Source organism: Choloepus didactylus, chromosome 3, assembly GCF_015220235.1.
Source record: "Choloepus didactylus isolate mChoDid1 chromosome 3, mChoDid1.pri, whole genome shotgun sequence".
In the NCBI taxonomy this organism is placed as follows: domain Eukaryota; kingdom Metazoa; phylum Chordata; class Mammalia; order Pilosa; family Megalonychidae; genus Choloepus; species Choloepus didactylus.
Genome location: NC_051309.1, coordinates 55290499 through 55318315, shown reverse-complemented (window position 1 = coordinate 55318315; position 27817 = coordinate 55290499). Strand labels below are relative to the sequence as shown.

General features: G+C 41.4%; 1 protein-coding gene across 3 annotated transcripts in view; it reads left to right on the top strand.

Moving 5' to 3' along the window:
* The window catches only part of LNX1 (ligand of numb-protein X 1), a 236108-nt gene that overhangs the window by 108853 nt on the left and 99438 nt on the right, over window positions 1-27817 (top strand). Inside the window, exon 1 of one of the 3 annotated variants that reach the window (XM_037829800.1) lies at window positions 3963-4290. The exons of the other annotated variants lie outside the window; for them this stretch is intronic. Within the exon in view, the coding sequence (XP_037685728.1) occupies window positions 4199-4290 (92 nt within the window). The 5' untranslated portion in view covers window positions 3963-4198. Of the gene's footprint in view, window positions 1-3962; window positions 4291-27817 lie in introns of those variants that run through there. 3 annotated transcript variants of the gene reach the window in all.

Sequence of the window (27817 nt, the reverse complement as noted above, 5' to 3'; positions counted from 1 at the left end):
TCAGATTAGAGAGTTTTCCTATGGGAGTAAACCTGAGCATGTGAGCTACTGTTTGGAATCTTCTGGCTAATTCTGCTGACCTCTGCCCTTTCAGATGCTTGCAGACTCCTATTGCATTGCTCTATTGCATAGAGTTCCCATGAGGGTGATAGGCTTGTCGAGTCCAATGACAGTCCTAACCAAGCACATGGCTAGTAGCTGCAGTGAGGATGCTACAAAGACCCTTTTGGAGGCATCTCTCTTGATCCAGCCCATCTGCCCTACCAAAGAGAGGGTATGTGGGGGCGAAGCTTTTTCTTCCTTGACCCTTAGTGGGAGTTATCTTAGGTCTGAGACCATGTCTGAATGACGTAATTTCATCACTTGCATATATATAATATTTATCAAGGATCCAAAATAGAAAGAAAATCTATACAAGACATGAATTCAGTTTCTATAGAAATGACATTTTAAAGGTAAAAGAGAGAAGTTGAAAACACAAGCACATTGAATTGTATCGTAGGACAAGCCATTTTGCCCTTTGGTTTCTCTCTTATTTTGTAAAAATGGGAAATAATAAAGCTGATCCTCCTTAAATATTTGCTAGCATGAATAAAGAGATCATTATTCAATGTTCTGAAAACAGCCTTGAAGGAAAATGTGATGTAATTGGCCCAGGATGTACCTGGCCAAGGGATTCCTGGGGTCATTATCTTGATTAACTTGGCACCCAAGGTCCTGGGAGTTTCTTCTCCCAAGACTTACCCTGGAACCTCTCTTGACCTTTACTTCCATCAGGTGGCCCTTTTCTATAGTGTGTTAAGTTCAGCTCAGGCTCCATTAGCTGTCTAGCAGACAAGGAAGATTTTATTGCAAGGAGATGAGATATAGGAAAGTAGTACCCTCTGCAAAAAGGTAAGTTACAAGTCTTGTTGGTCATTTCAGCCTCGTTCAACATCTCCACAATAATTTTGCTATGACACATATCCCTAATGTGGCTTTCTAACCTTGAACTCAACTTTTTTCTGGCCCCTACCTAGCTCAGGGCCCTTCTTTTAGCTCTCCTGATAATGGAAGAAATAAGTCCATCTTGTTGCATTACTTTTTGAAACCATTGAGCTTCCATCAGGTTATGCTCTAGGTAGTTCTTTAAAGAATCAACATTCGCTTGGTCACGCATTCCCAGAAATCTTCCTTAACTGTTTCCTTTCTTTCTGGACTTTTAAAGTCCATCTCTATAAATACACACCTCCTACCCTGGCTCTTGAAAAGTTTAAAGTCTTTTTTGCTATCTTGCCTCTGACCAAGAAAGACTTTTCCAAAAAAAAAAAAAGATTCCTTTTGTGTCAAATCCTCTTCCATTCAACGACTATTTATTGAGCATCTACCATGTTCCACACACTGTGGTGAGGCTAACATGGAGAACAATACCTGTCTTGTTCAAGGTGTTCCCTGTTAGTGAAAGAAAATGAGACAAGAAAACAGTAGGGGATGGGTAATGTATGAGATGAAATTTAAGGATGAACAGGACTTAGGCAAAGCATGGGTGCAAGGGGAGAGGAAGTTAGGACTAGAGCTGTCTACTGGCAAGGAAGCTACAGAGCAGCCCATGGCCATTTGAGGGTGAGGTTTTGTACCCATGGGAATGTAATAGTTACGGTTATACCTTACAGCAGGTAACAGAAAATTGGTTTACCCATGGAGAAGGGATAGGAAGCCCATGACTAGCCGGATGCTGCCTTGGTGCTATCTGGGAGTCAGACTTCTTCTGCTTTACAGTTCAGCTTTCAACCTCAAGCTTGTCACCTCATAGTCTCAGGATGTATGTTCAACCTCTAACATCACATCTAAGTCCCTACCAGGAAGAATAAGGCAGGAAAAACCAGGCAGAAAAAAAAAAAAACAAAACAAAGAAAAACCATGCAAGCTGAGATTGTCTGCTTTCAAAGAGCCTTTTGGAATGCCTTACCCAGAAATTTCTGTTTATACCTCATTAGCCAGAATCGTGTCACATGGCCATTCATCTGCAAGGAAAGCTAAGTATTTTACCACCATGAACAAAACCTGGGTTCTGTGATAAGGAAGAAGGGGAGATTAGATATTGGATAGGTAATCAGCAGTGGTTACAACAGGGACAAAAAGCAATAACAAAAAACAATATCTTTGTTTTTATATTGCATTCACATCCACTAATTAACTTTATCCTCTTGACATGAAAGGAGGTGAAAGGGCAGATATGCTTTTTTTTTAATAGAGGCTTGGGGAGGCAATCTGACATGTCCAAGATTATCAGAAATACAATTCAATACCAATATGAAGCCCACAGCTTTTATTATACACCATGCTGCTTCTCAGCTATAATCTTGGACATTCAAAGGGAGTATGTCCCAGGACTTTGTGAAAGTCCGTATTCAGGAAAGACTGTTACATGTAATTTCCCTAATAGTGCAAGAGGAAAGAAGGGATAAAAAGAGAATAACAAAGCCTCTAGAAGATATGTGCTGAGCTGGGAGCTAGGCCCATTCACTATGATTAATAATAGTTATTTATAACAATAGCTAACACTCACTGAGACCTTTATAAGCATTATTTCATTCCACCCTCATAACAACATTCTGACTTCAAAACTATTATTATTGTCTTTCTTTTACAGAGGAGGAAACAATTCAGAGAGGTTAAGCAACATACCCAGCATCACACAGCTAGTATGTGGCAGAGTGGAGATTCAAAACCAGGTCTGTCTGTCTGACCAGGAACCTAAATTCAGACCTGACTTCCTTTTAAGTGCTCTTCACCAGCTCTGACTCACTCCTACACATTAACTTTAAAGGGAATGGAATTCAGATTCGGGCCTCAACAGAATTATAAATTTGTACATGTCATATTTCATCAGGATTGCTTATCTCTGATCTAAACTACAGAAGTTAAATCTGCACATTCTAGGGATCTACTGAATTTAAATTCCTTTAGCACTGCTGCAGATAAATAAAGATCTCTGATACCAAATTCCTACTTACTACGTGGTTCATTGTAGTTGGTCTCATCCCATAGACTTTTCTCTGGCCTTCTTCCTGTAAAGGGTAGTTTGTTATAATTGCTTGGTTGTTATTATCATAAGTATCCTTTTGAGCCATGTCTATTAAGATTTAGGCCTTTATTGGCAAAATGGATTTTAATCTTCTTGAATATGAGGTTGAAGGTGGGAGTCTTGGGGGCTTCTATGGCATTCCAGAGGTTAGGCAGGCAAAGGAAGACCTAATTTAAGACAGATGGCAGAGTCTCGAATCACAGATCTTAAGGCTGGCAGGTAAGGCATCATCAACTCCATCTCAAAGATGGGGTAACTGAGGCCTGGGCGCATAAATGAAACACCCAGGGTCATGAAGGCAGTGCCAGAGCTTGATTCAGTTACTCAGGGGGAAGGAAGAACAGGGTGACTCTTTTTCTCATGGAGCAGTAATCTGTACAGGTTCTATATAACTCTCAAAACGAATGACACAGCTTATTCTTGTATTGGGCCGGTTTTCAAAATTAGTAAGGAAGCCATCCTTCTCTTACGTATGACAGTCTGGCCAAGACAGTGATAGGTAAAAATGTCTTAAATGCATATTCTAAATATACATACAGCCCTCAGGAGAGGCAGCGTTGGTTTGTGTTTAAACCACTGCTGTTTCACAATATCTGAAGGCTCATTTTAAGCTCAGACCCCTAGGCTTTGTTCCAAAATGCTAATTTCTTACAGTGTCTTGCTCTCACAAGCTGTAGGACAGCTTTTAATTATTTGCTTATTCACACCATGGGTTCTGAAAGTGCCATGCTCATGCCCTCTTCCAACGCAATTTCGCTTCCAGCCCATCTGCTCCCGGCCAGTGATGTAAATGTACCAGCTGCTTCCCAAGAACCAGTCTGCATTCTGCAGGAGGAGGCAGGTCCCTTCCCGGGCACCAGCCTGCCTGCTCTCAGCCTCAGCCCTCTCGCCAACCATGGTGGGTGCCTCCATTCTCACATCTCCCCACCTGAGAATCAGAGGGTGTAATCCTCTTAGGATCCTTTGCCTTATCAGCGTGGCTTAATCTCAGGACTTTAAGTCAGATTCGTTATGATCTACTGATCTGGGGGACATGGCCAGGTTTGTTTAAAGGGGCTTGTTGGCTAGTCCAAGCCCCTGCAGCTGATAGCAAGAAGGTGGTCAGGAAGAAAGCAGCACATCGCACGGAAAATGAAGGCGCTTCTGTTACTGGTCTTACCTTGGCTCAGTCCTGCTAACTACATTGACAATGTGGGCAACCTGCATTTCCTGTACTCAGAACTGTGAGTTCCCTCTACCGTGCCTGCCTGTGTCTGTGTGTCAAGTGTGTTGGGGGTGGGACCTGAGTTGGTTCCCTGCGTGGTATATCTTTTTAGAGGAATCATTTCCACATATATTAGATGCACTTGTACCAAACACCCTGCCAGCAGTTGAAAGCAGCATGCTTAGCTGTCAGTGACTTACTGACTCCTGACAGGCATTTTTCCTGCTTCTGTGCCAATACTGCTTTTCTTTTTCTTCCTTGTTTTTTTTTTTGTTTTTTTTTTTTTTTTTGCACTCTGCTTTTTCCTCATTAGATGTAACTCTTCTTCCTTCCATAAATAGGACCAAAGAGCAACTGAGATCAGAGCTTGCATGCACAGATCTGCAGCTTCTCTGGAGCATTTTTAATTGTGAGCAGACATCATCCCTTTATTGAGACAATCAGCTTCCACGTCTGAGAACATGTGTAGTATCGATACAGGGGAAAGATATCCCCATGTGGAAAAAAAATTTATCCATTTTATTTTACTCCTACTTTTGTTAATTTGTAAGCTTGTGGCAAAGTAGAAAGAACTGTTCAATGAGCACTCATATTCCCCTCATCTAGAGTTAACAACATTTTGCCACTTTTGCTCCATATATTTCATTTTGCTAATATGGTTTGGAGTAAATTACAGTCATCGTGACATTGTACCTCTAAACGCTTTACACAATGCATCTCTGAAGAATAAGGAAATTTTCCTACAAAATCTATGCCTATTTTATGAGAGGAAATGACTCACATCCCCAATCTCTACAGTGATATTTTTCTGGCTCATTTTGTTAGTAAGCTTTGAAAAAAGGTTTGCAGACTTATGTGAACAGCTTCTAGCAATTATATAAAAGTGTTGCTGTGTGTCCCTCAGTGTTTGGGGCATTTACAAAATGTATTTCTTCTTACTAAACAGATGTAAAAATAGCAAGGGTTAGCTTATGTGTAAATTAGAGTCAGTGAGTAAATTAAAACAGTGACTATAAATAGAGTTCATAGAATCCAGGTTAGTCATTCTTGTGATACCACACATGAATATATGGTGATAACCAACTCCTCTTTTGTAATTAGCTAGGCTAACCAAATTGTCTGGTACCTAGCACAGTAGATGCTCAAATAATGACTGATAAATAGAGGAAAGAAAAAAAAAGGAATTAGTTCCTTAGAGTCAGAATATTCATTTTGAGGATTCTGCATTTCAGGATTATCTGGTTCTAGCTAATTGAAATGTAGGGCTGATCTGCTTTAGATAAGAAGGTTCAAAGAGAAAGTATATGGCTTAAGCCAGAATAGTGAGCATCTCAGGGGAAATAATGACACCGTGGAAGCTTTTCTAGAAGAATTTATGATAGCAGAGCTAATAGGAATTATGAGAAGTCTCCTTTGTCTTGATGGGTGCCGAAGTTAGTATCTCTGAAATCCAATGCCATAGCCTTCTCCCCCATCTGCTATCCTTGTTAGTTGCTCTTGAGGACTTTCCATTTAGTTGCTTTTAGTTTTATAGCCTAACCGAAGCAATCCAGAATGCATGATGACAGGGAATTGCTAGGATAGTGTGCCCAAACTTATTTGACAGAACGTTCTGAGATGCTTTCCATGGCTGAAGATGCATCAGGAGAGAGTTCTGTGCAGCTGTTCCCTGATGCTGATGGTGATAACTGATCTGTGAACTAATGATGCAGGTCAGGTACTGTAGAGGTGCTCTAAGGAATACCGACAGTAAGAAATTAAGTACAGGACCCACACTCAAATATTTGCCAATCTAATTGGGAAGATGAAATTTATACACATAAGAAATATAAACAGTGATCCAAGGTGGAAAGGGATAAGTTTTTAAATACAGAGTTGGCAGTAAGTTGAGAGGAAGTGAAGACTGTCCTTTTCTTTGAGACTGGTCAGGGACCCCTTCTAAAGAAGGTGGGAGTTTGAGCTGGTTCTTGAAGGAACAAGTTAGAATCGGGGGTGGAAAGAGGAAAAGCATTTCAGGCAGACTAAATAGCACTGGCAAAAAGGTTGGGAGGTTGTTGTGGTTACCAAAATTCACCAAAGCATTGAGAAACAACAAGCTAGAGCAGTAAATGCTACTGCTGAAGTCAATTTAGCAACCCTAAGGGACCATGAGGTGGTGGTCACATATGCCCGAGATGGAAAGAACTTGTGGTACTTACTATAGCCCCTGGGATTGCGACAGCAGGCAGAATTTGCTGGGAAGGCACTGGGAAGCAAAGCCCCCTCCCTCCTTCCACCCCTGCTTCGGAGTTCCGGCCTTAGCCTAAGCTTGTCCCATATCCTTGTGCTTCCAGCCACAGAGATCCTCCTGAATTTTCCTTTCTAACACCAAGGCTCTGTCTGTCTGAGTTCTGTTCTCTTGGGGGCCAGCTGGAAAACTGGAGCTAATCCAGTAAACTGATTCCAATTTAGCATGTGGCTCAGGGGTCTCAAACTCATATGCCTCTGGGAGCTAGACAAGAATTATTTAAACATGTGAATCATTCTGGTATAAGACAAAAGGAAATGGTGCGGCCTCTGGCCAACTGCATAATATATATATTCAGTTCATTCAAATTTATTTTAAAACAGAACAAAACAAAACAAAAACACTGTACCCAACCAGACAGACCAGTTCTGCCTGCCTGGTTTGGCCTTGAGGGATAATGGTTCATGACCTAGGCAGTACCTTTCTTTTGACATGTCTGCTGTCACCTGTTGCCTTGACCCCAAAGCAGCATGATTTCCACATGGGAAGCCTAAAACCAGAGTTTTTGGGGGTAGAGTCCTAATTCATAGATTAAGGGACAGGGAGTCTAGGATTGCTCTCAGGATCTACAAAGAGCATGCCATAAAAATAAGGAGCAATGCCTTCTTCCCCTGTCTCTCACCCCCACACCGCTACAAGCTCTCTTTCTGAATTTCCTAGACCCCAAAGGGAATCCAGGAAATGGATTTCCAGGATCCTGGACATAAGCATGGTGACAGCTTCCATATCTTTCTGGGCCTATTCACAGCTCCACAGATGATAAGGATTTTCACCTGTAGAGCTGCTTGGGTCCCAATACTACCACATCAGAATTGGGGTGGGGTGCTTTTTAAAATGCATATTCCTGGGCTCTATCTAACCCAAACCTACAAAATAAAAAAATCTCTGGGGGTGGGCCCATCAATTTTCATCCTTGACAAGTTTCCCTGGTGATTTTCATGGGCACAACAGCTTGAGAACTCTTAGATCCAGCTTGGTTGTTAACTCACCTGACTTGCCCTGTTGAAAATCATCACTGCCCTCTCTGTCTCCCTCTGTGCTGTGTGTCATCAGAAGCTTTAATGTCTATCTCCTGAGCTGCTGAGTTCTTAGGAGGAGAGCTTAAGAGATATTGATCTCTGTTTGCCCAGCTTCTGCACAGCTCAGAATTAAGTTGAACTGAATTAAATGAGTTTGCCTCATGTCTTGGCCAATTTCTAAGTGTTGCAAGCTCTGATAAAGAAGAAGACCATGGATTAGTTTCTTTGGAAGGGAATGTTAATCCTGTTTGTAACAATGTGAGCTGACCTCATCTTGGATGTTATGGAAAACATCACCATACTTGAATACCTAAGATTGTTGTTGCTCTGGCCCATGATCTCCTGTGACTTTTGCAGCATTTCTTAAAATATTTAGTTTAGCAGAAACCCCAGAGGAAAATATTAGAGTTTGGTCAGGGTCAGGTGGTGAAAGTAGTGATGATGCATTTTATCATCCACACATCCAATCTTCAAAAGCCATTTACAGGAAATTGAAGTTTTGTCATCTTTCCTCCACCTAAACATTTTCCACTTCCTAGTACCCTAAGAAATACCTTTCACTTTTTGTGTCATGTTCTGATGGGTGCTGTGAACTATTCATGCTCGTGATATCAAGTCTGAGTGAGTTCTCAGTGGGCGCACAGTAAGTTGGGTCCCTGCTTTACAAAGTAAATGACTGTCCTTCATTTTAGAGATGCAGTTTTCAACAAGACAGCACCTGCAGGATGACAAGACCCTGAAATGAGTGCTACTGCTATAGCTGTGTGGCTTCTCAAGAAGTCAGGAAATGTCTGCTCTCTTTCTAGTTTCTAGTCAGACAAATATTTTTGGTTTGTAAGTGCAATCACTAGATCCAGTATCCATGCCAGAATCTGGAAAGAAAATTTACACTTTTTTCTCCAACTCCTGTGGAGATGGTAGCTCTAAATAGAGATAGCAGTTCTAAGTGAGGAAGATTTGTTCCCACTGGAGCTTTGTAATCAAGAAATTACAATGAGTGATTCCAGTTTTGCAACTTGAATCATTTAGGACTATGGAAGGATCAGGTCCTCCAGAGAAACTGCCAAGATCAGCAGGAGTTATGAGGCAGCCCTGTGTCTGCATCCTCCCTGGGAAGTGGAGTAGGCTGCAGAAGTCAGAGACTCAAAATACCCACCAAGTGTCTTAAGACCTAGGACTCCACCACCCAACCTCTCCCTAGGAGAACTTTCTCAAATCAACCTGTAGAAGCACCCCTCTGACAAATTATACTGTCTTCTTGCAGCAAGAGTGCTCACCTTTGGGCTCCCAGTCCCCAAAGTGCCTTAAATCAAAGCTAGCTGGTCACTCCAGACCTACAAGTGAGAAAAGTACTTGTTTTAGTTGTGTTGATCACTCATTAAGCCCTGGAGATGGATTTCCTGTTCTCTAGGGCAAGGCTGTGCAGCAGCATTAGCCTGAGCAGCTTCTCTTCCTTCCCCACTGACTTGAGCCAGACTTCAGGCAGGTATTGGGCCACAAACTACATAAACTGGTGAAGCATCTTTTTAAAAGCTCTGTACTAAATGGAGACCCACACAAGCCACGTCCTGATTGTTGCAGTCAATTCTTTTTTTGCGTGAATGAGGATGGTAGTTGGGATGTATCAGGGGAACCCAGGGAGATTACTTCAGCTTGCATTTCCTCTTCACTTCATTTTCACTGTGTTAACTACTTCCAGCACTTTCAAAGTTTAAACCAGCAAACCAGCAAGGTGAGCTTTATGGATTTGCTAATAAACATTTTACAAATAGAGTCTCAAAGAATTTGTTTCTTTTGCATCAAAATTGAAAAGAAAAAAAAAAATGCAGCTGATCTCTAGATTTTTCTTTCATATGTTTTGAGACTCTGAAGTAGTGTTTGGATTAGGACCTGGAAGGAAGGAGGTAGAGTTTACATATGAGATGGGGTGAGAAGGGGAAATCATTTTCCAACAGAAAGAAACAAGGTCCAGTCCCAGGGAGCAGAGCCAGGGCCCATTTGGGGTCAGTGACTCTCACAGTGTCTTTCAAAGCATTTCAATTCAGGACATGTTTAAAGGGCAATTTTCCTTAAGTTTTTAAACTTATGTATTTCAAAGCAAATTGAGGCCGCATGTTCCTAATTCATTGGCACTTAACTCATCAAGATGTTGCTTGCAATAATTCTTTGATGCCCAAAGAGCCTTATGATCCTGTTTCATTGGTCTTTTTTTCTCCTGGGGAATCAGCAAGTTCTCTTTTGCCAGCAGTAAAGCAACTCCAGACTCAAATTGTTCACTTTCTGGTCTAAAATGCAGAACTCAGGAGTTTCAGGATACCACACCCATGCTTGGCAAATGCATTTGCTTTTCTTTTGGTCATATGACTATGTGTCAGGTAAAAGAGAAGCAAAGTGGAGATTCCTTTAACAGAAGCCTCACTGATGGTTTGATGTTTGGTTTGATATATTCTTCTTCTTTTTTAACTTTTTATAATATAAATTTTCAAACAATAAAAAAGTAGAGTATAGTCTACAAACCTCCATGACACAATACCCATTTTCAACAATTATGAACTCTTGGCCAATCTTGTTTCCCCTTTATCTTCTAGGATTGTTTTCAAGCAAATTTCAGACATGATATCATTTCATCTGGCAGTATTTTCAGTATTTATCTCTAAAGGATAAAAATTCTTAAAAAATATAGCCACAAGACCAATGTCACACCAAAAACAACTAACCATAATGCTTAGTATCAAATATTCAGTCAGTTCAATTTGTCCTTATCGTCTCATCAGTTTTCTGTTTACAGTTTTTTTGACTCATGAGCTAAGTAAGGTCTATGAATTGTAGTTGGCTGGCATATCTCTAAAGTTTTTTTTTTCCCCTGCTCTTTCTCTTCCTTTTCTTCCTTCTTCACACTCCACTGAGGCAAAGGAATTCTTGAGGTAAATTTTGACAAATATAGCTTTGGCAATCTCCACATACTGAGCAAGTAACTGAAAAAAAAAAAAAAAGAAAACAATCATTTTAATTTCACTATCCAAGTTGAAGGAAATGTAAATACGGAAAGATCTAAAACTTGGACAATCTTTATGAGTCTAATTATGGTTTTAACCAAAATGAGTGTTTTTGATGACCTTGTCCCTCAGAAGCTTTACAGTGGGGAACTTAAAAAGAATGGAGAAATATCTTCTCCCTCAGGCAATAATCCTCCCAATTTTTTTTGTATCACAGACCTATATCAATAAAGAAATTAGTTCATATGCTCATCATATGTATAGTTATTTATAAATTATGCCTATACCTCTTTATTAATATATTACATCCATTAAAAAACTTGCACACAAATATTTTTAAAGGATAAGACAAAATTATAATTAAGAATTCTGTTACAGTCTTCCCATGCCCCTCATAGATTGTCTTCACTTTGGAGACCCCTACTTAGAGGAACAGGCTCTCAGGACTCATTGGTATTAGAACATAACCTTTTCAAACTAAACAGAAAATTTCCTACTGCCAGTCTGTGGAGTTGGTCTTGGAAGGAACAGGGGCAGAAAATGACCCAATTCTGCAGGTCAAATAAAACTTGTGGGCTGAAGAAACAGACATCCTTTTCTCATAGTCATTTTCCTTTTTTTAACCATAACTCTGCCTCCCTTGTGGGCCCCACTCCCTTCCAGCTTTTTCCACAGCCCCTCCACCCTCAGCTGCACCAGGCTTCATAAACACCAAAAGTGGGGCGATGGGACAGGGGAAGGAAGGAGAGATCCAGGTTTGTGGAACCTGAAATGGTTAGAATTTGAGAAGCTCTCTTTTAAAAACGAAGGATAAGGAGAAGGAGAAGAAGAAGAAGGCTAAAAAGACATTGACGACGATAAAATTATGAATGCACAGCTGCTGGGTCTCCTCTCAGATTCTCAGTTTCTTGGACGGACCTCTGCATGCTGGAACCTTGAAGAGTATCATTCTCCCAGTAATCCTGCCCCCATGCCAGCTGAAGTACCAACTTCACTCTTCTTTCTTTCTGACTCCCCTTCTCTTACTCTCTTGCTTCCCTACAGAATCAACTCCAGGAATTCTGGTGCCCATCCAAGTCCACTTGCTGGCATTAACTCACACATACCCAGTGCTGGAGCAGTCTTTCTGCCCCACCCCCACCCCAAGCCAAGGAAGCGTCTGTGACCTCTTTCTCTCTCTCTTCCTGCATTAGCAGCTCTGTTCAAAAGAATAAGAGAGGGAGAGGCCAGGGCCCCAAGACAACGAGTAAGTCCACTTGTTGTCCTGAAGATTGTAATCAAGAGGCCCACCGCTGGAATGTTGGAGGTGGTCTAACTTGGTGATTAAAGTCAGGCTGACCCTGAATCATATTTGGTCTCTGCCAGCTGGGCAACCTTGGACATATTACTTAGCCCCTCTGAGCTTTACCTCATTTGTAAATGGGGATAATCACATCTACCTCACAACTGCTCTGAGTACTGAGTAAGACTATGTGAAGCATTTAACACAGTGCCTGATACATAGGAAACCCTTAAATTCTGGATTTTTGTATGAGTAATAGCAGTAGTCGTAATATATTTCATCAATTCTAAGACATGCTTTTTTAAATAACTCTGAAAGTAGACTGCATCTTAGAATTGATGGCACTGTACAAAGATAATTGGCAGTGCTTTTCTTTCTTGGAAACATGTAAAATAATGGTGCATCTTACAATAGATGGAGTCTTTGATTTGATGAAATATGGTAACAACCAAACTTCATCCATGGTAAGCATAGGTGGGCTGAGATCAAGAAAAACAGAATTGCTTAAACTATGCAATGCCTCCCATTTTTCCTCCTTCCCTCACTGAAATGGCAGGTAAGTGACTCACATGAGCTGGGAAGGGGATGACTAGCATCTCAGGGTGAAGTCTGTGGGGAGAGGACTGGACCACCTTAGCTGTGGATGAGTGCCACATCTCCCATGCAGCTCTGCTTCCACAAGGGGTTCCTTCTTTACCTTCTCTCCTGGCTTTCTGTCCTCCTTTTCCTTCCTGGAGTCATTCTTCAGCAACTTAGGCAGATGGTGGAGAGCTCTTTTGCTTATTGCCTTGACACTGCAGCTCCAACGTCCTTCCTCTTTCTTAGCCATCTTCCCCAAATTGGGAGAAAAAGATAGAATCCAGCATTTTATTTAGCTAGTGGAGTCCATGACCCAGAACCATACTCTTTTAGAGCTGGAGGAGACTGTGGGGATGATCCAGTCCAAACCTATGGAAATGAAAGCATAATATAGAAATCTGAAATGAAGAAAATGAAGGCATAATAATGTGCCCAAATGACTCAGCCCCTTGCCAGTAACAAAGTGTGACTTTGAAGAAGTCATATGACATTTTTTTAAAAGTCATCATAATGCATTTATTATTTTAATGTATCCCCAGGAAATAATAAACTTTCAGCTAGTTGTTAAAATTTTAAACTAACGCTTTAGGCAAAGCAATGGCATCAATGTGACACGATGATGCACACAGGCTCGTGAGTCGTCCATTATGAAATGAATGTCCTCTAATGGAGTCTGGCCATTTGGGAATGCGCAGAGAGTGGTATCATGGGGCTTTCTAGGACAATTTTGTACACATACAACCTTGGGGTCATTTGACAATAATAAAGCTTTACATTTGAACATGGCATTCCTGGAGTTTTTGTATAACCCATGGAGAAATGATGACACTGAAGACGCAGGGCAGAGCCCTATAATGAAGCAGTTACAAGCTTCAGCATATAGTCATTAAATATGTGGCTTCTGAAGTCACTCGTATCTGAGTTCAAACCCTGGTTCATTACTTACTAGCTTTGTAACCTTGGATAGATTAATGAATTAATCTCAACTAATCCTCAGTTTCTGCATCCTTAAATCAGAGCTCTCAATGATAAAACCTGCTTCATGGGGTAAGAATTAAATATAATACTCATGAAGCACTTAGTAGGCACCTGGAACATCATTAAGTGTACTACTATAAACATTAGCTGTGATGATGATAAATAAATAACCTCATTTGAATCTCACAGCAAAGGCAGAAAAAACCCGTCTTATTGATGAGGAAACTAAGGTTCAAAGAGAGGTCAAGCAGATTTCCCTAGATGATGAGCCAGAGCTAGAATGTGAGTATCCTGATTCCAAGACCAGGCTTTTCCTCACTGCATCCCACTTTGTTGCCGTGGTGATGGGGATGCTAGCCTGTCTGTTAGGTTGCTCCAGGCCTTTACAGTTCCCTGGAGCCAGGTTGGTGAGACGGAGAGATTCTGAACCAGAAAAGTAAATTGCTTTATAGAGGAAATTTTCTGGGTAAAAGAGTTGGGTAATTTTTCTGGTTAGTTAAAATTATGCTGCAGTTATGAGCTTTCTCGCTTGTACAATTACTTTACCACTGAAATAGGAATAAGAGAGCAGACTACAAGTGGTATCAAAGACGTTCTTTAAAATGGTCAGCCAAACACACTTCTGGCTTCATGAGCTAACTGATGATGGATTAAAGAGGAGCAAAGGGATCTTGTTCCAAATGCATCTGAAAACCTCCCTACTCAACGCTCCTGCATTTTTTTTCTTAATAGAAAAAGCATCTAGGCACCATCAAAAGTCTGGAACCCTTCCTCTCCCAGGGTGCAAACCCTGTTTAGGTCTGAAGGTGCCATCAGGGACCTGGGTGTAGCATTATGGGGATGAGTGTGGACTCCAGAGCAGACTGGGTGTATGTCTGTGGGCAGTTTGCTTAACTTCTCTCAGAGTTAGGATAATCAGCCTCATGCAGGTACTGTGAAGGCGAAATGAGATGATGCCTACATAGTCCCAGTATGGTGCTTTTGACTTTGCTGCTGTTGCTACTCTGCAAGCCAATTTCCTTTCTTTGCACAATGCTTGCTTCCTTTCTAGAAAAGGTACTCATGTGGGCATTGGACAGTGGTACTAGTGCTTTGTTATTTGAGGGTCTTCCCTGAGAACTAGAACTCCTCTTTCGGTTTCCTGGGGTCTACTCAGGACAACAACTTGCCTCATCAGTGAAGTTTCATTCCTTTGACACCAAAAAAAGGCTTATTAAACTCTCTAGAGGTGCTGATTCTCCATAAAAAGCCCCTGAACACATTCTCCTTCAGAAAACTAAGAAACCCACATGGCAACTAGATGGGAGTCAAAAATAGGGCAGGGGAGAGTAAGAAGACAAAGTAAAACAAGTGTCCTCTATAATTCAGGCATTGTCTTCAATATGAACTAAGCTGACAATTAAGATTATTCTGTGGTGAATGTGGTCAATTTGATGTTTCAAATCTCCATTCAGTTGCTTAGTGCCATTTAAAGAAAACTTCAGAGTGATTAATTGATTTTTCCCTTTTCAATTGGTTTCTTTGAATAAATGCCCCCTATCTTTTACTTTCTTGGTGTGGTTGACAGGGTTGGACTGAGGTGTGTGGCCCCCAAAGGAGTCTAGTGATTTGGTTCCCTTTCAAATTCTTTTACATTTGTTTAACATTTAACAATTGCAAGGAATTTCTATTAGTAAAATAGTACTGTGCAGAAACAGACTGACTCTGCTTTGTCCTGTGGAAGTAAATTAATGTTCTGAAAAAAATCCAGCAAGGCATTTCCCACTTCTTGGAAGTTCTTATCCTCTGTTCAGTGATTTGTTCTACAAGCGTCATTTTCCAAACTGTGCAGTCTTTCTGGTAGATGAATTAAGAGTTTGAACATAGGTAGGAAAAAGAAAGCTCTCATTTCTGATACAAGTATAATTCAGTAACAACAAATATTTATTGAGTACTAATGAAATATCAGGCATATTCTAGGCTCTTTGGATTCTGCAGTAAACTTGTATTTCAGTGACAGGGCAGTGTTCTGGTTTGCTAATGCTGCCCTTTTGCAAAACACCAAAAATGGATTGGCTTTTATAAAGGGGGTTTATTTGGTTACAAAATTACAGTCTTAAGGCCATAAAGCGTCCAAGGTAAGGCATCAACAAAGGGTACCTTCACTGAAGGATGGCCGTTGGCATCCAGAAAACCTCTGCTAGCTGGGAAGGCACATGTCTGGCGTTTGCTTGCTCCCAGGTTGAGTTTCAAAATGGCGTTCTCCAAAATGTTGCTCTTGGGGCATTTTGTCCTCTCTTAGCTGCCACTCCTCTTCAAAATGTTACTCTCAGTTGCTCTTCAAAGTGTCCCTCTTGGCTGTAGCAAGCTTGCACCTTCTGTCTGAGCTTATGTAGTGCTCTAGTAAACTAATCAAGGCCCACACCGAATGGGTGGGGCCACACCTCCATGGAAATCATCTAGTCAAGTTTATCACCCATAGTTGGGTGGGCCACATCTCCACGGAAACGCTCAAAGAATTACAATCTAATTAACACTAATACATCTGCCCACATAAGATTGCATCAAAGATAATGGCATTTTGGGGGAGGTAATACTTTCAAACTGGCACAGGCAGTAAACAAGCAAACACAATGTAGTAAGGCAGGTGGCAATAAGTGGTATGAAATAAACCAGAGTAAGGCAATGCTGTTTTACATAAGGTGGTCAGAGAAGGTTTCTTTAAGAAAGTGGCATTTGAGCAGGGACCAGGGGAAACAAGGGTGTCTGATGATGGGATGAGCGTGGAGTTTGGAGTCAGATTGTCTCGTTTGCAAACCCCAGATCTGCCACTCTCTGGTGTATGACTCATTATGCAGCCTTAACCTCTCTGTGCCTCAGTTCCCTCATCTGACCCCTGTATAAAAGGTGTGGCACCTGCACATGCTGGGGAATGTTAGCTCTGGCTACTTCCGCTTTCAACTTGGCTGGCTTATCCCTGCAGGAGGGTGGGAGGAAGGATTTTAACCTGGCCAAACGTCACTGTGGATCACATGCTCTGAATATAGCTTCAAGTAGAATCCAACAAACAGTGGCCTCCCTCCTCCCACCCTAAATTTCAGTCAGTGCAAATTCACTCTTCATTTTCTCATCCCTTAGAGTCGTTGCTTTCTCAGTTTTTCCAGCCTGAGCACAGTTCATATCTGTGCTTTAGGCAGTGTCTCTCTAATTGCAGATGTGCCTATGTCTGGTCTTCTGATTTATTTTTTCTTCCTCGTACCTCCAGTCTTCTGTGTAGCCCCCACCTGTGTGTCGTCCATAAAGTGACACTCTCTCTCCTGGGTCTTCAGGCAGTGGTTGATACGGATTGCTGTGATGGCCCATGGTTAAGTCTCCCTCTGCAGCACCTTCCCACAACTGACTGTGATGCCACTTTGGTTGCCAGTTCTGTCCATTTTCAGTTCCCCTTTGAATCTAACCAGTTTGGACTAATAGTGAAAATTAAATCTTTTCCAAGAACACTGCATGTTCAGCTCACCCTCCTGGAGCCCCTCCTTCATCCCTTCACATTCTTAACAACAAGAACAGTATTATAGTCTTCACAATAATCTTCTAAACTTATTTGTGGAAATTTAAATAAACGCAGATTGTTCTTTGGTTCTTCATCCTTCATTTTCTGAACCTTTTTAGTTTTACTTACCTAGTATTTATTCCAGTTTTTTTAACCAACAATTGCATATATGGTACATTAATTTTTCACTACATTTCCTCTTTTTTTCTTTCTACATCACTATCACATGTTGCTGGTCTTTTTCCAATCTTCTGGCATCCCCCTGAGTGCAAGGTAATTTTTACTCCACCATTGTTCAGTAATCATATTAGTCAAATTCTTTTATTCCCTGAGGATGTATGTCATCTGGAGCAGCTGATTTATGTATGTTTGTGTTTGCCAAATATTCCTATACCTATTTTTTGTCCAAACTTATCTGCAAGAGTTTATAAATTCTCTAAATTTCACTTATTCGTACCTTTTAGAAAGATGATTTTTTAAAGGAGTTTAGCATCTCAGAGTTTAAATTTTTTTATTTCAATGTTTACCTATTTTACTTAGTAGATCTGTGCCCTTTTAAACTTCTTGCCCTATTTTTTATGACTCGGGGTGCGTTTGCAGATTTTAAAGCTATCATTAAGTGTTAAGTCATTCTGTTTCAATTTTCTCTGCTGAGCTTAATGGATACAGTCCTTTGTCTGGGCCTTCTATTGTTCTTGTCTCTAATGTATTCAGAACTGTTCATTGATCCTAAGAGTTTCTGTCACACCACTGAATAGGTGTCCACTTTTTCCATTTGAGATAAATAGTTAGAAACTGAAATAAAAGAAGCTTGAACTATAAATTTCTTTCAGAAAAAAAGTAACAGTCTAACGTGCTATTAGATCAGCTTCTCAGAAACTCCCAAGTCTCTAATCTTGTATAGAATTTTCCATTTTGCAAATATTTGGCACTAATTATCTACTCTTTTCCTCAGAGATACAATTTTATTTAACCCAACCCCTTTTTGCCATGGCCTTGCCAGGTCAACACAATTTTAGAGAGCATTTGCTCAAGTTTATACAGTTGTTATCGGTATCCTAACTTAGTTGATACCTCCACCCACCACTGGAGAATCCTGAAGTCGTGGAATACAGTCCTACCATTTATTTTTAGAATCTAATCCAACACCCTTATTTTACTAAAGACAAATGTTTGACCCCGATAAGTGAGGACACTTAAATCTGTAACCACTTCGTGCCAAGGACTACTCTAACAGAAAGCTCCATTTATGATGCAATACCCTTATTCTTTACAAGCTTTTACAAGCTGGTGTGGCACCTGGCTTTGGAATTGGCATTGACATACATTTGGGTGAAGCCTCATTGTCATTTGGAGCTGTTTCCAAGAACAGTATAGTCACTGTGCCATTTATTTTACTCGAATGGCATTAAATGGTATTGATGAGTAGCCTGAGCAAGAATAATTGGAGTAACTGAAAATACCAAATTTCCAGTTATAACCGTGTGCCTAACTCAACGCTTGTCATGGATGCCCCATGCCAGGATGGCAGAAGTTAAATAAGAACTGATTGTAGCTGGTTGCAAAGAGGGAGAAGCCTCCCTGTGATGAACTCCCCCTGTAGCTTACAAGAAGACATCCTCCCTGTCCTCCAAAAGCTTACATTTATTTATCTTAAACACACAGTAACCAATGTCTCTGATCATGTTGAGTTTAGGCAACAGCAGTCCTGGCCTTTGGAGACTTATTCTTGCATATACCCTAAAGAGATCAGAGCAGGGGTTAAACCAAACAAGTTGAAACAGAATCATACTCTGCAAATGAAAAAATGTATGAATCATATGCTCATACACTGGAGGAGAAATTTCAAAGTGCCAAAATCTTATACTTAATTCATTTGAAAAGTAGAAACAAGGGAACATCTGAGTATTTTGTTAACCCAGATATAACTCAAGAAGTAAATACCTAAATACTCTATATCTCTTTTATTTTAGAGAAAGCATAAAATGCTTTCCCCATGTCTTGAGACTTCATGATTAGAGGGTGAGAAAGGCAGGGAATATTGCTGGGGACCTCCTGGGAAGGGGACACAGGGCATTTCTCTAGTTCAGACCCTGGCTTCGGGCATCTGGCAGCTCCACTTGGCAGAAGGCCCCTGTGTCCCTGTTGGTGCCAGAAGGAGCCCTTGACAGATGTAATTGTTGTAGAGCTCTGTGAGCTTCTTTGATGTAGCTAGATGATTACATGGCTGATCTGATTTTAGTCAGGAAATCCACCTTATTTAAAGTAAAACGAAAAATAAAAAATACCCAAAACAGATTAAGTCCTTGGAACTGACCTCCCACTTGCAGTTGGACCAAATTGATTTAATTGTCTTTCTGGATTCCCTTCAACCAGTCGGATCTCCTGAACTTGGCTGTGCAAGACTGCCTGTGCACGAATGTTAATCAGCTGTTTGGATTGCTCCCTCTGATTACTTCCAGAAGTTGCAGAACATGTTGTCCCTATTGAGGGTCTTCAGTTACCTTTTTTTTTCCTCCCTACCCCAAAAGGGCTCTTGTTCCAACATATTCATGTTCAGCCTTTCTTGGCCATGAAAGTAATGAGACTGGACACTAATGGCTGCTATGTTTTGAATTTTTGCGTAGCATCCCCAGGGAGCTGAACACCTGCGAATTTGAAGGCTCATTCAATCACAGATTTTGAATCACAGATGAATCAAGTGAGACTGAAGCTACAGGGGAAAGAGCTTTTAACCAGACACATGGCACTATCCAAGGCTTGAGCCATCTGAAAGAGCAAGGAGATTGGCTCTGACTTTTCCAAAATTTAAGACTTAACTCAGATTAATTGGAGTTAAATTGCAATGTTGTCATTTTCTTAGAGATGAACTCTAAGTCATTCAGAAAAGAAGCATAGGGGCTCTGTGCTGGTTTGGATGTATCATGTCCCCCAAAATGCCATTATCTTTGATGCAGTCTTCTGTGGGCAGGAAATGTATTGGTATTGATTGGGTTGGAGACTTTTGATTGGATGTTTCCGTGGAGATGTGATCACTCAACTGTGGGTGAGATCTTTCATTGGATAACTTCCATGGAGGTGTGGCCCCGCCCATTCAGTATGGGCCTTGATTAGTTTACTGGGGCACAATATAAGCTCAGACAGAAGGAGCAAGCTTGCTACAGCCAAGAGGGACACTTTGAAGAACACACAGGAGCTGAGAAGAGAGGAGCTGCAGATGAGAGACAGTTTGAAGACGGCTGTTGAAAGCAGACTCTTGCTCCAGAGAAGCTAAGAGAGGACAAACACCCCAAGACCAGCTAAGAGTGACATTTTTGAGGAACTGCAGCCTAGAGAGGAATGTCCTGGGAGAAAGCCATTTTGAAACCAGAACTTTGGGACAGACGCCAACCACATGCCTTCCCAGCTAACAGAGGTTTTCCGGACACCATTGGCCATCCTCCAGTGAAGGTACCCGATTGTTGATGACGTATCTTGAATACCTTATGGCCTTAAGACTGTAACTTTATAACAAAATAAACCCCCTTTATAAAAGCTGATCCATTTCTGGTGTTTTGCATTCCGACAGCATTAGCAAACTAGAACAGGCTCCGATCTCATCCCCCACCTATGTTATGCGTGAGCATACTCCCTGCATTCCTGCCAAAATTAGTGGGAGCCCCAAGTGCCTAGAGTTTTACAAGAAAAACTGTTCCTGTTCTATCCTAGTAAAAACAGTGCTGCCAGAGGCTGCTGGTCCTTTCTCTTAGACTTGAAGAAGAGGTTCTACCTAACACATTAATTCTGCAGCTATTCCAGAGGAAAAGGGGAAAACCCAGACACTCTGAGGTCCCGTCCCCACGAGCCATCCAGACACCCATCTGTGGGCCCCACGTATTATATGTGCTCCCTTCCTCTGGGTGCTGGACTTGGGAGTGGGTTTTTGGTGATTGTACATTTTTATAAAAGAGACATTTATAGTTAGCCAATGGCTGATTGATACCAATTATTATGCAAATTTATTTACATATTTTGCATTTGGGGGATGTGCATAATTAGAGAAGCAATTACCAACAGTGGCCAAGCCCTGCCCAGCCTTAGAATATTCTCTGTCCTCCCTCAGGAAACTCACCCAGGTGACTGACTTCCTCACACTGTCTCCTGAAAAGAAAAAACTGGATGGACCAGGCTGTTTATTTTAGGAGGAAGAAGGAGTGTTGCTCATTGGAAGCTGTTCTTTCAGTTTTCAGTGGTAAACATGTTCTCTTCCTTGGCTATGTTCCGAGGTTTTGTTGGGGTAGACTCCAATGGGATTCAGGGCAGAGGTTAATGACAGATAGGGAGTTGTACAAAAACGGCCCCAGGGCTGTCCACCTACGTGGGGCTGCAGGCAGTTCTGAGGGTCTCCAGGTCTGGTGGCAAAGCCAGTGACTGGTGCAAGGTTGGGCCAGAGTCAATGGAGAACAAGAAACATGAAACAAACATAAAAAGTGGCATAGCCTAATATTTTGTCACTGCTCACATTTTTGTTTTTGTGTTTGGTACTGTAAAAGGAATGGAGCCAATCAATATTTCCCAAAGTACCTGCATCTGGCCATGTCTTGATGGAAACACTCCAGCCTCCCTCCGTTTTCCACCCATTAAAGAGGCTAGATAGGAGGAAGACTAGAACTCGGCTCTCAGACACAAGATTCAGTCTATCAAGAAAGGGTGGACCTATGGCTGTTGTACACACAGAACTTCAAGGGTGATGTTTACCTTTCAAAGCATTTATAGACATGTTCGTAATTCCTTTATAATTTGCTGGATGTTTGACTCACATATAAGATGCCAGATGTCCAAGCAAGTTGGCTGCATTTTTTTTTTTTTTTTTACATCCATCTTTATCATGTGCTTTAAGCTAAATCATTCTCAGCAGGAAAACTCGTATTTCTTCCCCCACTACTTTCCAAAATGCAGACACAGACCTGGACATGAGTTTCTTCACTTAGTGACTTTCCAGTTTAACAACTGTAAATGAAGCAATAATCAAAAAGGTAGATTTTCCTAAATAACAAACTCTAAATGATCACTGCTAAAACCATGTCAGAGATATTTAGATTTTGTTACCACAGAGCAAATGAAGATCCTGCGAGTGGAGTAGATATTTTACATTGATGTTAATGTTATATCATGTGTAATAAATGCAATCTTCCACACCTTATGTGGTGGTGGTGGAGGTAGTGGTGTTTAACCAAGTCAGTGCATCATTAGAACTAAGAAGGGGAAGAGAACCAGCTAATTACAGAAAAACAAAGGAGTGATTTTTCATGAACATTTTGTGCTTCCTCAGTGTAATCAAGGGATCTTGAAAGGCATTTCAAGCATTCATTCAAGGAAGCTGTGTCATATTGGTATTTGTAAAACTCTTTATAAAGAAGTCATATGGGAATAAAAGCACCAGACTAGGAACAGGGTGTCCCTGAGATCTAATCCAGATTTGGGGTATCAGGATTTCCAAACTTTTATAAGGGGTTTTTCACACTCTATTCTAGCATGAAAGTTGGGAGGAGGAGGAAACATATTTATATCACCAAGCAGAGGAGGAGTTGCTTATAGTCTGGGCACCATTGCCATTCACTCAGTCACAATTCTAGATGCTGTGACCATTTCTGTGTTTATCTCACAGAGGAAAAGGGGACGCCGCGGGTGGCTGTGGCCTTCTGCACTTTGGGCTAGGGGTTCTCTTCCGAAAAGCATGCAGTGAGAATCTGTTGCTCCATGCTGGGTGATGGGTGGCTTCAGGAACGGGAGAGGAATTCCCGTTGGGCATTTCCTGTGAGATTCCCACTGCTAAGTGGTCTGACTTGCGTATCGGAATATAGGAGGTGGATTTCCAGATGGTGGGTGTGGAGTTGGGATTGAAATTACTCTCTGCCCATTTCGTCATGGGTAAATAAGGAAAACCGTGCATGGAATAACTAATACAATGGTGGGAAGGTAGCTACAGGGTGCTCTAAGATGCTTATGAAAAACAGGTGGAAAAATGGTGGGTCAGGATCAAGCAACTAATGCACAAGGCTTTAGTTGGAGAAGTTCCCAAAACCCTCAAGTACTAACCTTAAGTCTAATACTTTGATATTTTAACTTCCCCATCAGTAAATTGGGGGTGATGTTGCCATTGTCAATAATTATCAGGTGCTATACCAAATGTTGAATTAAAACAGTCCCAGCCCCATGTGCTCATGAAATGAGTTAATAGGCAAATAAAATCAGTAGAGGAAAGGGGAGAAACGTGTGTGGCATAAAGGAGATAGTAACTTGGAAGTACTTGACAGAAATATGGTGCAGGGAGCTGGGGCTGACCGTTGAGCCAAGGAAACCCTGCTCATGTTTCCCTGGCTCTCGCCAACCCACCATCTCATTCCAATCTATAGCAAGGGATTTCAGTGGTTTCTGTGAGTGAGAGTGATGTTTACCTCTGAGAACATTAACATGGTGTTTTAAAGTGTTTATTAATAGAATAAAATAACAGAACTAATCATAAAAATAATCTTCCATTTCATTACAATGTGATGAGCCAATTTATTTTATTGGATTATCTCTCATTGTGCCCTTGTAGGTAAGCAGAAAAAAATAAGGTTCTGGATGGAAGGGAGATATTTCACTGGTGGCTGCATCAAGACCGCAGGTTTCATGTCACAGAGATAATAACATTTCAGGAGGGCAATGATTGCAGAAGGATGAAAAGAGTCACGCCCCAAGCAATTGAAACAAAGCCTGGTTTCAGTTGTTTGCGGGGTCTACCTAATTTAATTAAACAGACTTAGTTTGGAATGGAAACAGCAGTGTTGGTGGGTCTCATGCAACTTTCATTATATCCTTTGTGTTCCTTTTAAAAAAAAGTGAAAACCTTTAAATTATGATGCAGAAAGAAAAATCTGCTTCTTTTTCTCTTCCAATTCTTTCGAGTCATGAGGATTCATAATTATTCCAAAAAAAAAATAACAAACACTTCCCATCAGCTCTGTGACTTCATATAAAAACATCTTCATTTCCGTCAGGTTAATGCTACGATTTTCTTTTCTTCTGTCTACATACAGTCACTTCTTTCCATTGCAATTTTTTTACAGGCCCTTTTTTTAGACATTCTCTTGATGATCCTTACAATAATGCTGTGAATTAGAGAGATCAAGCATTATTATGAGCAAGGGCACTAAGGCCCTAGGGATAGCAGCCTGGCCAAACTACATTGCCTGGTAAGGAGAGAGACAAAAAGTGGAGCACAAATCATGTGACGCTTAATATAATGCTGTCATGAGCACCAGAAGATAGTTGAGATGTTTCTTCTGAACTTTTCACATTTTTCCCCGAAGACAAAAAAGGTTCTAGCCTTCCATTGCACACCAGGTGACCAACACACAGCATCTAGAATTAACTCCTGTTCTCCTCATGATTAACTTGTGACACTTAAGGTTGAAAATAGGTCCTTATGCAAAAGCATGAGGCAGTTAAGAAGAGGCCTCTTGAGCACTCTTCAAGAGCCAAATCAAAGAAATCAATGAAACTCTACAGATAGTGGTGCAATAATCGACAGTGAGGTTGGTATTTCTGTAGCATAACTGCTCAGCGTGTCCTTACCTTTGTTCCTCTAGGTAACTGGACCCTGTACTTACTCATGAGACAGTCCCATTATGATAAGTTGCATTGCGAAAGGCTTCCATAGGTCTTACTCGGGATAAATTGTAAAGTAGGCCATGGCTGTCTTTCATGCTAATGCTTTTGGTGGGTTCACACATGTACCCCCAGACCTGATGCGCTCAGCTAGGTGCCAAGGCATGGCAGTAGTTCTCAAACCTCAGTGTGCATTGGAACTACCTGGCAAGACTGTTGGGTTAAACACTGGAACTGAACTTCCACGTAGAACAGGATTCTCCACCTTGGCACTAATTGACATTTGGGGGCCAGACAATTCTTTGTTGGTGTCCGGGAGGGGTGGGCTGTCCTGTGCATTATAGGATGTTTGGCAGCCTCCCTCGCCTCTACCCTCTAGATGCCAGGAGCATCCGTCTGCCCAGTTATGACTATCATTGCCTGATTGAGAAACCACAGCCTTAGAGATTCTCATTCCTAAGGGAGACGGGGCCTAAGAGTTTACTTTTAACAAGCTCCTCAGGTGACTGCAGCTCCTAGGAACTGCACACCCAGCCAGATCCCCTTTATATGTCCTATTGGGTCTTTTCCTCCCTTTTAACACCCTCCCTGCCTCAGTCCCTGCTATCTGGCCACCCAGAGGCTTATAGCAGTCTTGAAAGCTGAAGCTCCCTTCTTTTCCCAGGCCAGGCCTGCAGGTCTGCTGTGCTGTCCAGAGGCATTTAACTAATCAAATAAACAAAACCATGCCATGTGCTCACCGGCAGCCCCCTCTCTGCATCCAAGGGGCATATGTGCTTAATTATGGGATCCCTTTGAGTTAATGTCCCTGCTGTTGTTGTGTAAGCCAGGAGAACAATAAATAGGCTCTCCCAATGGGATCTTTAGCCCCAACAGGGTAAGACAGCATCAGGCTCCTGGAGGGGGAAATATGTGAAGTAGGTGATGCCTGGCAGCAACTTCCTGGTTAGTGTGGTGCTTTCCCTGCAGGAAGACTAGACCCGAGTTGGCCTCAGGTGAGGCAACCTCTAGCAGGGACTCATTATTGTATAATCTAGCACACACTAGGCACTAGCAAAGCATAATCTGATGCCTTTGTTTCTAGCATGGAAGATTTTAATACTTCCAGGAGTTCTGTTTAGTCTGTCTCCTGTGGTTGAAACTTCCTTTCTGAATGACCATGCAGGGGATGTTATTTTCAAACTGGCACGAGGAGAATTTCCTCTGGGGACTGTCAGAGTGCTGCACTCTGGAAGAGCTGGTCCATTCAAGAGGGAAAGGACTTCCACGGGGATCTTTATAGAAAGTGCATCTTTTGTTTAACGGAAGCCTGGGTTCTGTCTGTCAGTCCAAACGACCTTTCAGCTATTGCGGCTGATGGCCTTGTGTCAACAGGTGCTTCACCTAGGGGACACTGCATGTATCGATGGCATTTGTGTCCTATCTACTCCCCCTTTCTTAAGCATTTAAGCCACTGCGCAGTTATATTTAGAAATAGCATTGCCTTTATTTGTTTCTGGGAAGACTGAATAAATGCTTGGGGTGTCAACTTGTGGGCATTATATACATTATAACAGCACCAGGGCCCTTAAACTCCTTTCCATCCACCAAAAAGCATATCTGAGGCATAAAATGGTTTCCTGTCCTCAGGGAGAACACACTGTCTATCTCCTAAACATTCGTGAAGAGAAATACACAAACACATATGACCAGCATGCTGTTGTGATAGAACGAAGAGGAACAACCCCATGACTGGAAGAACTTGTCCTTAGGCCCCTCTTAGAACTCCAAGCATTCATTATGGTTCAACATCAAGAAAAATGAAGTGCAGAAATTGTGGCTTACCAGCAGCTTGGTTTAAACACATGACAAACATGGGGCATTTCAGTCTCACATTTAATCCTTGTACACAGTTTACACAATGCTTATGAGTTCATTCACCTCCCTTTACGTTCTCTCCAGGCTTATATGTTTACATGGCGGGGAAACATCAGAGCAGGCAAAACCAAACAACTAGTTTCAAGCTGAAATAATTTATAGAAAGCTAAATATTGTCCTGACCACTGTCAATGTCTGTGTGCCTCAGCCAGGGAGCTGTGGGTGCAGAATAGAGACCAGAAGCATGTCTGACCCTGGCTAAATCACAGAATTTTAAGATTATGAGGGGCATTAGAGACTATTCAACCCAAGCCTTTCACTTTGCAGATGAGGAGACAGTGACCCTGAAAAATTGTCTGGTTGCACAAAAGAACACAGCTAGCTGGTGCAGAGAAAGGATAGTGACATATCTTTTTCATTTCTGATCTGGTTTTCTGTCCATCACAGAATTCTGTCGCTCATAAAGTGTTCTTTCCCAATGTCATATCCACAGCACTTCCTTGTTAGACAAAAGAAAATTCTCAACCAATGCCAGTTGAGTTTAACTTCCCAGAAAAAAGAGAGCAAGAGAGCTGAGGCAGGATGTATGTGTGTGCATGTTTTGTGCAAAAGAGAGACAGAGACAGAGAACAAGAGAAAGAGAAAAAGCCAGAGAGAAAGAGAGATAGAGAGAGAGAGATTGGGAGATTGAGAACATGGAGAAGAGGTACCTCGTGGGCCTGTCTGGGAGGCATTTTCATGCCAGTATCTTGGCAGGAGATTGATAGAGAAAGAGAAGAAATAAGAAAGGAGAAGAAGGGAAGCTGGCTATTCTACCTGGCCAAATACCTGGGCCCTCAGGACTCTGTGTCATCATCTGACAGGGTCTGGTGTACTTGAGCTTGGGACTGTCAGTCTTCTGAGAGAGCAGGCTAGTTAGGGCCTCATGTTCTGGCTAGTTACTTGGTTGGCCACTAAACTAGCCAGGGATCCAATACATAAGGAGAACGGTTTAATAGGCTAGTCCTGTGCTATCCAATACTTCAGCCATGAGCTACATGTGGCTATTGAGCACTTGAATTATAGCTCTTCCAAACTGAGACATGCTGCAACTATATAACATATGGTAGACCTCAAAGACTCAGTATGAAAAAAGATGGTAAAATATTTCAGTAATAAATTTTTCTATTAATTACATGTTGAAATAGTAATACTTTTATATATTAACGATATAAAATATTTAAATAAGCTATATCATTAAAATTAATTTTACCACTTTCTTTTTATTTTTTTTTAATGTGGCTACTAGTAAATTTTAAATTACATATATAGCTTCCATTAGATTTCTGATGTATAGCTCAATGCTCTAGAATATGCATAGAGAAAAGAATTGAATGGAATTAGGATC